The sequence below is a fragment of the Rhinopithecus bieti genome, unplaced genomic scaffold (assembly GCF_001698545.2).
Source record: "Rhinopithecus bieti isolate Rb0 unplaced genomic scaffold, ASM169854v2 scaffold_20150, whole genome shotgun sequence".
Lineage (NCBI taxonomy): Eukaryota > Metazoa > Chordata > Mammalia > Primates > Cercopithecidae > Rhinopithecus > Rhinopithecus bieti.
In genome coordinates, this window is record NW_016810565.1 from 949,016 (window position 1) to 958,630 (window position 9,615).

Consider the following 9,615-nt stretch of genomic DNA (forward strand, 5'->3'; position numbering starts at 1 on the left):
TTTTTTGAGACGGAGTTTCGCTCTTGTTGCCCAGGCTGGAGTGCAATGGCGCAATCTGGGCTCACTACAATCTCTGCCTCCCAGGTTCAAGCAGTTCTCCCACCTCAGCCTCCCGAGTAGCTGGGATTACAGGTATGCGCCACCACGCCTGGTTAATTTTGTATTTTTAGTAGAGATGGGGTTTCTCTACGTTGGTCAGGCCGGTCTCGAACTCCCGACCTCAGGTGATCCGCCTGCCTCGGCCTCCCAAAGTGCTGGGGTTACAGGCATGAGCCACCGTGCCCAGGCTTTAAACCATGTTTTCAGCTTTGGGTCCAGAAAGCCACATACCTAGAAATTTGGTATGTGAGAAGAGTTAGGGACCTCTCATTCCTGTACCTGGAAGGTGGAGCAGGAAGGGCTGGGGTTTGCCTGACGAGGGGCCCTGTGTTTTCCAGGTTCTGAGTGTGGCTCAGCTCATGAATGCAGTGGCACAAGGCACTCTGTGGGAGTGGATCTTGGGTGCATGATCCTCTTGGATTTTAGCTTCCCTCAGGGAATCAAAGCCAGGGCGGGAGATCTCTCCTCACCGTGGTGCCTGTGGCATAGAGAGTGGGCATTGCTTCCGTGTCACGGGCTGTGCTGTGTCGTTGCAGATGTAAAGACGACCGTGGTTTACCCGGCCACAGAGAAACACCTGCAGAAGTACCTACGCCAGGACCTCCGCCTGATCCGAGAGACGGGAGATGACTACAGGAACATTACTTTACCCCACCTGGAGTCCCAGAGCCTCAGCATCCAGGTGACTGGCTGCATGTCTCAGATGCAGAGCACTGCTCCTGTGGCTGGTGCTTCCTCTTACGAGTGTCTATTGGGGTCGTATTAGGGGCCAGGCGCTGTGCTAGGTGAGGGGATGGGGGTACAGTAGAGAGCATGGTGGACAGAATCCCCACGTCGTGCAGCTTACATCCCATGCACAGTCACACAGTGTGTGACCATACATAGATATCTCAGGATCTGTGTGCTCTGTGAGATAATGAGGGCTGTGGAGAGAAATGGGCAGGGTAAGTGCGACCAAAAGGCCTGGAGTGGGCAGTTGCCATTTTATATAGCATGGTCAGAGAAGGCTTTGGGGGTGAGGGAACTGATGCTGGCCTTGGTCCCACCTGATGTGCTTGGGCATGCCATGGAGGCTCTCTGGGGACCTCAAAGCAATCCAGTCCTTTGGAAGAATGTGTGTCTGCTCTGCATTAGCCCCGATCCAGCCTCAGGATGACTGTGCCATTGCTTCGGGTCCATGAATGGGTAAAAGGCTGATGTTGAGTTAGTCCCACCCAGTCCAGACTCTTATTCCTGGTTTTACTTGTGGCAGACTGGCCTGCAGGATCTCAGTCTCAGAGTAAAAAGCTCTTCCCTCACCCACTCCCCCTTGCATTCGTCCAAAAGAAGGCAGGACTCCATTGGCCCCGGGGATTTGGTGCAGGGACTCCATTCACAAGCTGGCAGTCGTCTGGCCAGGCCAGATGCAAGGCCATTTAGTGCCAAGATCCTGACTCCTCCCTGGGCCTAGGCCCAGTGCCAACTGGAGCCTCTGCCTGGAACTGGCCCCATGTGAGTACTCAGAGTTAAATATGATTGATGCTTATTGACGAGTCAGTTTCTTGCCCACTCACTGACTCTTACACTGTTCCTTGTCTTTATCATTCACCCTTGTTCTCTTTGACCATTTCTCACTTTTCTCCCCGAGATTCAGGTCACTGTGGTGGAGGGTGTTGTGATGTGAGGAACTCACAGCCACTCCTCCCTGGCCCAGAGGAAGGGAGGGTGTGCTGTGTCTGTGGGCACTGCAAGGTGAATTGTACTTGAGAGGAGTAAGGAAGGGGAGGTTGGCAGGACCTGCAGGACCAACGTTTCCTTGGGAGACCTGTGTGCTGCCAGCCCCCTTCCCCAGCCTGGTTCAGCCATGGTCTCCCTGGGCAGCAGTTTGCACGGGGTGCATCTGGCTCAAGCTGACTTGCTTTTTGTTGTTGTTGTTGTTTGTTTGTTTGTTTTTAAAGTCCCAGCATTTGTTCTGTTTTCCAAGTGGAAAGGAACTATGTCTCCACCTTCTTAGAGTTTCTGCTGTTCAGGGTCCTAGGGAATCTCCTGGAACAGTTGTTCTGTTGTGCTGGTTGCACAAACCTGAGATTCAAGTAAGGAAGGCCTGATGTAGTTGGTGTGAGTAGCTGGGATTACAGGCGCGTGCCACCATGCCTGGTTAATTTTTTGTATTTTTAGTAGAGATGGGGTTTTGCCATGTTGTCCAGGCTGGCCTCAAACTCCTGAGCTCAGGCAATCTGCCTGCCTTGGCCTCCCAAAGTGCTAGGATTACAGGTGTGAGCCACCGTGCCTGGCTGTGTATATTCCTTATTATACACTGTTCTGCAGTTCCACTCGGAGAAGAGCACAATGAAAACTCCACTACTCTTCCAACTCCTGACTGACGGGAGCGGTTCATGTATTCCTTCTTGGCTATTTCTAGTTTACAAGCACTCAGCTTAACTGGCAACAGTCATTATGTTTACTGAGTACCTACTATGGACCTGGTCCTCTGCCAGGCTTTGGAGAGTCACCAAGATGATGAAACCTAGACAGGATCCTCACAGTCTAACAGGGAAGATAGACTTGTAAACGGACAGTTGTGACAGTGGGATGAGCACTCTGATCCCTAGATGAGCTACCGTGCTGATGCAGAGGGCACGTGACCGGCACAGACAGTCGGGACTTCACAGGGAGAGGATCCTCCCCTTGGGTCTTACAGGACAAATAGAAATTTACCAGGAGCACAAGGGGAGGGAGGAGCAAGTCCAGAGGCACACAGAGCTGGAATCATCTGATGCTTTGGGGGAGCTGCAAGGAGTTTGGTGTGACTGGGGCTTGGGCTGCTGGAGGGTCAGAGGGGACAGCACAGAGATGGTAGGCAGGGGCCAGGTGAAGGCACGTGGGCTTTGTCCAGGGGGCAGGAGTTCCTGAACCCTGCTTACCATTAGGGTTGCCTGGGGATTTTCATAAATACTGAGCACGGAGCACTATTCCGTATCTGCTGAATCTCACCCTTCAGGGAGTGGAGCTGGGAATTGTGCATTTAAAAAAACCCCTCTCTCTCTCTGTCTCTCTCTCGTATTTCTGACAACCATCAGATGTGAGAACAGTTGCCATAGGCAGTGGGGGTGCCCTAAACGGTTTTAAGCATGTGGACAATATGGTCCGATTTGCAGAATTAATTGGTGGCGTTGGGGTGAGCATAGAACAAGAAGACTGGGAAAACCCAGTATGGGTATGAACCAAGGTAGGGATAGTGGGGAAGGATTCTGGAGCAATTTCAGAGGTAGGTCTTCACAGGGCTGGATGGGGCTTAGCAACTGGTTGATGTGGAGAGGGGAGGGAAGAGGTTGGGTGATGAGTGGATAGAAGGATAATTCATGACCCAGTATAGGGGACAGAAACAGAAGAGTGAGTTTGCATGGAAGACAGTGAGTTCAGTTTGGAATTTATTGAGTACTTACTATGCATAGTGCCAAGTACTGCTTTAACCATTTATGTGTATCACACCTCATTTATTTATTTATTTACTTATTTATCTATTTTTGAGACAGAGTTTCACTCTTGTTGCCCAAGCTGGAGTGCAATGGTGTGATCTCAGCTCACTGCAGCCTTCTTCTCCCAGGTTCAAGTGATTCTCCTGCCTCACCCTCCCAGATAGCTGGGATTACAGGTGCCCACCACTACGCTGGGCTAATTTTTGTATTTTTAGTAGAGATGGAGTTTCACCATGTTGGCCAGGCTGGTCTCAAACTCCTGACCTCAAGTGACCTGCCCACCTTGGCCTCCCAAAGTGCTGGGATTATAGGTGTGAGCCACCGCACCCAGCCTCACACCTCATTTATTCTTCACAGCAGCCATTTTGGAGACAGGTCTCAAAGCCCGGCAGTCTGGTCCTAGTATCTGTGCCCTAAGCCAGAGATACCGTTTGACTCCTTAGATGTGAGGTACTTATAACTTCCCAGGAAAAACTGCAATGGATGTCTGGATCTGGAGCCTTCGAGATCACATAGTTACAAATGTCTGTTTGTGAGTCATCCAGCTAGACTTCAATCTCAGCCTGGTGTTTGGATTCTCTGTCTGTCATCTAAGAGCAGCGTGACATTGTCCTTAATTTCAGAGTCTTGGTTTCCTTGTCTGAAAAATGTAACTAATGGCTCCTCCCTCCTGGGTGTTGTGGAAGTTGAGAGAGGTGCCATGTAGCATGTGCCTGCTATTGTTTCCAGCACGGAATGATGCCAGGATGGTAGCCACCATTCTCTACTCCAGGTAACTGTTCAGAGGAACAGGCACAGCAATGTGCAGAGCTAAGACACCTGGGAGACATGTCCAGGCCACACATGGCTGGAGCAGAAGTGCAAGGCAGCAGGCAGAAGCAGAGAGCAGGAGGTGATGAGGAAGGAGCAAGATGTCTCATGGGAGGTCAGGGCGGGAGAGAGGGTACCGAGGGAGCGGCTAGTGTCACCTACTGCAAAGAAGTCCAGCCAGGTGAGTTGCAGAAAGCTGATGGTATCACCCACTGCCCAGTTTATCCGCAGGGCTGGCCAGGTCTCTCGGGCTTGGTTTCAGATGGTGGCACTCCCCATTACACAGCCCTCTGTGTGTGTGTGAATTTTGTTCTTTCTTTCTCCTCTTTTTCTTATCTGGGCCTCTGGCCTTGAGGCTTCCTGTGGCTGCAGCTCCCTGCCACTCTCCCAGAGGCCTCTCCCAGGAGGCAGCATGTACCCCGGCCCAGGGCACAGGCTCAGGGGCCAGATACTTACGGTTGGAATTGGCTGACCCAGCGTGAACGTCCTTGCACTTGCATTCTCCTTACCTGTAAAATGGGGACAATGTCCAGGCGCGGGGGCTCACGCCTGTAATCCCAGCACTTTGGGAGGCCAAGGCGGGCAGATCACTTGAGGTCAAGAGTTCGAGACCAGCCTGGCCAACATGGCGAAACCCCATCTCTACTAAAAATACAAAAATGAGCTGAGTGTGGTGGCATATGCCTGTAATCCCAGCTTCTTGGGAGGCTGAGGCGGGAGAATCACTTAAACCCGGGAGGCTGAGGTTGCAGTGAGCCGAGATCATGCCACTGCACTCCAGCCAAGAGTGAAACTCCGTCTCAGAAAAAAACAAAAAACAAAAGCAAACAACCCGTCCCTACTAAAAGTGTAAAAATTAGCTGGGCGTGGTGGTGGGCACCTATAATCCCAGCTCCTGAGGCAAGAGAATCGCTTGAGCCCGGGAGGCGGAGGTTGCAGTGAGCCGAGATCATGCCACTGCCTTCCAGTGTGGGCGACAGAGCAAGACTCCATCTCAAAAAAAAAAAAAAAAAAAAAAAAAAAGGCGACAATGATAGCAGCCACCTCTCAGGGTTGTGGTGACACTGAGAGCAGTACCAGGCAGAGTGCAGCTGCTCTCACGGTCATCACTCCTTCCTGCAGTCGCTCGTCCTCCGGCCCTGCTCTTATTTCCTCTCTCACCACCTCCTTTGCTTTCACCGCCTTTCCCTCTTTTCCTGTCCCCAGTGAGTCTTGTAGCTTCTGGCATACCATCCTACCACCTTTGCCACTCGTAGGGGGCCTCCCTTATGCTGGCTGTGCTGGGCGCTTTCACGTGCATGTTCTCTCTGAAAGCCTTGACCACCCTTACGTAGATATCGTCAGTCCTCTTTTACGAAGGAGGCATCAGTCGCTCACCCAGTGACAGCTGGGAGATGAAACCAGGTCTCCTTGGCTCAGAACCTGCTCACTCTCGCTCTTATACCAGTCAGAGGCAGATGCCCCTTTTCTGTGAACCAGGGACGGACCGTGGGGAGGCCTGTTTATGGGGTGCGTTGGGGCTTTCTGTAGGGAATGCCATCTCCCTCCCTCCCTTTTATTTCCGCTGACTTTTTCCTCCGGCAGCACATTCCCAGGAGATTTCAGGTCAGAGAGGAAATGCCTCTGTGGATGTGCTGGCCATGCATTGCTCTGGCCCAGGCACAGCATGAGGAAGCGGCTGCCGGGTGTCCTCCAGACCCCTCCCAGGAAGGGGCCTCATTCACTGTCTTGGGAACTGCCTGTCTTTTGTTGTGAATGGACCACATTGTGACCGGCCTGTGGGCCTTGTGAGGGGTTTGGAGCCCTCTGAGCTGAAATACTTCCTGTGGGTAGAGAGCTGCAGGAGACCTCGAGGCCCAGCTGCCCTCTCCCCTAGTCCATCCCAGCTGAGCGGTGAGGATGCAGTGCAGTGTGTTGAGCCCTCCAGGCTCAAGGTGTGAGGTTGTGTGGACCCTAAGGCAGTCCCCGTGCCCCTGGCCTTCGGTGATGCTGCCTGTCCAGCACTTCTGGGAGTGGAAGGAGGACCATGGATGGCTGCCTGGTAGTGTCGGTTCCCTGGCCTCCCCAGCCTACCTCCTGTCCGTGGCTCCTTCTCCTGCATCAGTGAGCTCGGAGACTGTTCTGACCATGAGGAGGAAGGGGCGGTAGTGTGTCCTCAGCCACTCCCCTCTCTGGTTTCACAGCAGGTCTCTCCCCTGGATGCAGGGCCGAGTTCACTGCCCTGCATGAGTTCATGTTTGCAAAGGGCCCTGAGAGCTGAGGGAAGTAGAGAAGAGCTGGGGGTACTGAGGTTTGAGGCCTGTGACCGCCAGGGCCTTCTCATCCCAACCTCCTGCAGCCTCCTAACCTCAGACAGGCCTCCAGGACCATCTCTGTAAAGTGATATCCTTGGGTCCACACAGGCCTGGGAAGGGTCCTCTGCAGACTGTTGACAGCAGATGATCCAAGGGTGACACAAGGGCCAGGAGCCTGGGTAGCCCTGAAAGGTCTTGGTGAGGTCGCTGTCTCTGTGTCTCCACATAGCTTTCATTTCTGCTTTGCCATGCGGGGCCTGTGTCAGCAGAGACTGCTGATGAACCGGCATCTGCAGCGGCTCCAGGCGGGCCGAGGTGCTGAGCCCGCTGCTGATGAGAATCCCGGCGCGGCGGGAAACCTGCACACAGGAGCTGCTAGAGGCAAAGGCTCTCACTGCCCTGGTGGGTAGCCGGCCTTCCACAGAAGGAAACCTTGGTGCCGTCAGCCTCCTACCTCGCTTTGCCCCGTAGTCCTGAATAGAGTCAAATAGGATCCATGGAGGCAGCTCTTCCCCTGAGTCCTATGGGCAGTGGAGGGGGTCACTGCTATAGAGGGCAGACACAGCCTGGGTCTGTGAGGCCTCCGCAGAGCGCGTGCACTGTGCTGACCAGGAAGAGCCTGGCCCCATCCGAGCTGCAGAGACCCTTGTGATGACTCATGGCTGAGTGCCAGCTGGAGTGGGAAGGGGAAAATCCCTTCTGGACCCCTAAGGACAGATGCTTGGGGACAGGGCAGCCCGGATGTAGCTCCTCTGAGCGTGGCGGCCTTTTATGGCTTGGTTCTGTCTCCTGGAGAGGCCAGGGAGTGCACCTAGCTCAGTTTGGGGTGTCTCTCAAGGGGTGATGAGTGTATTTGTGAACCATCTCTCTCCCCCTCCTTTCAGTGGGTGTATAACATTCTCGACAAGAAGGCTGAAGCGGACCGGATTGTTTTCGAGAACCCAGATCCCTCTGATGGTTTTGTCCTCATTCCTGACCTCAAGTGGAACCAACAGCAGGTAAAGGTTTCTGACTGGAATGCCCTGGTCTCTGGCCACCCTGCTCCAAGTGCGGGTCCCTCTGACTGTCCTCTTTCTCACGCTGGCCTGTCTCTAAGCAGATTATAATTAACCAACAAGGGTTGGCCTGAGCTCTCTGTAGGAACCGGGTGGATACCTGTCATACCTAAGTGCTTTTGCTTTAATGGGTCAGCTTAAAACCCTTTCTGGCTCTCCTCCCACCCAAGAGGTAAAATGGGGTGATGTTTGCGCCCGTGACTACATAGGCCATTCCTTACCAGCCAAGTGGTCTGGGCAGCCACCTGTGCTTCCAGCCGCACCTGGAGCCCTCAGGTGGCGTGTTTCCATTTTCTCCGTTCCCCTGACACCAGCAGATCCAGGCAGGCCCGTGTTCTGAAGCACTGGCAGGCAGGAACCGTGGTGACCAACCCAAGGCATCTCCTCCTCAGCCCGAGCTGTGGAGTAGCTTAGTCCAGACTTCCACTCGGGCCGCTCGGCCCCTTGGCCTGGCCTCCAAGCACCTCTGCTTCTCCTACTTTCCTAAGGAGCAGGTTTGGGAGGAGCCGTCCTCCCTCACAGGTATCCCTTTCCAGTTCCCTGTGGCCTTCGGTGTCTCCCAGACCAGCCCACCACCACAGTTATCACTTACCACCACCTCTTTTATACCTGAGAGTATCCAAAACTTTCATACCCTGACAGGGTCAGAAACTGGCAGAGCCACTGTGTTGCAGAGAGTGCTGTTCTTACCATAGACTGGAACCTGGCTGTGCTCAGCCTGCAACAGAAGAGGGGCCTGGATAAGGCCGAGGTAGGCAGGCAGGCATGGGCACTGGGCGCGGACGGACATCTCTCCTCCACTTTCACCTGTGGAGTAATCCAGGCTCAGATGGGCCGTTCTGCTCTTGGTGGGCCCATCTAGGTTTTGCACCCCTCACAGGCTGGAGAGACTCTCGCAGAGAAGGTCTGCCCCTCCATGGGCTCATTCCCTCTGCTTTCTCAGTTGTGGCTGCCCATGAGGCCTTCAGTTTTGACTTGGGGTAAAGGGGTGGGATTTTGGCTCAGAGTTACACAGGCAAGTGAGCATAATTCGTCTCTTGACAAGTGGCTTGTGGGAATTCCCAAATGTGGCCCAAGGGGTGGGAAAGAATTTGAAGGGATTTTCCGAACTTGCAGCATTGATTGATGATTTCCTAGAGCAAGTAAGTTCAAAGAAGAGGACTCTCCTTGTGTGGGGCGCTGCAGTGAGAGGCTAAGGGGATGCCTGCATCCACTCTGCCCTTCCCTGCAGCTTCTCTCTGCCTGTGCCACCTCCAGGCCTTGAAGGAGGGAGCCAGGACTGGCTCTATAGGCATTTGAAGAGGTAGGACCTGAAGGCCCCTTGTCTCAAACTGAGCGGTGGCTCTGCAAACCCCCATCTGTCCCCTGGGGCTGCGCTGCACCTAGAGATCCAGGGTCAGAGCCTGGGTCCCAGGAGGTGGGGCCCGCCATTAATGAGAACCCCAGCAGGGCGATGGAGGTGTGGGGTAGGAGGACCTTCTGCCGCACGAGACTCTTGAAGACTGAAGAGCTTGCCAGGGGATCGCAGTCTTAAGGCCAAGGAGGGACAACAAGAAATAGCCTTATCCATCTCTATTCCAGAAACCCTGAATGCATTTGAGCCCATTGCAGAGAAGAGAAATCTGCCATCCTTCTGACCCCAGTGCTGGCAGGCTCTGCTTCACCTGCCAGCGGAACCTCCCTTTCTCTGTCCCCTTTAAGACAGGAAAGGCTTTAGGAGCTGCACTGTGGCTGCCAGCCACAGGGCTGGAATTACTTGTCCTCAAGGGTCATGAAAGGGCCAGCTTAAATGTCATGCTTTGCTTCATAGCGATGGCAGGTGTGGTCCTTCTTAACCTTTGCCTAATTCTTTATTTATTTATTTATTATTTATTTATTTATTTATTTATTTATTTATTT

At 53.5% G+C, this 9,615-nt stretch overlaps 1 protein-coding gene across 1 annotated transcript in view; it reads left to right on the forward strand.

The window, feature by feature from the left end:
- DCPS (decapping enzyme, scavenger) overlaps positions 1-9,615 on the forward strand; it is a 41,305-nt gene that overhangs the window by 25,884 nt on the left and 5,806 nt on the right. The window contains 2 exon segments of the mRNA XM_017892272.1: positions 636-781; positions 7,546-7,659. Of these exon segments, the coding sequence (XP_017747761.1) occupies positions 636-781; positions 7,546-7,659 (260 nt within the window).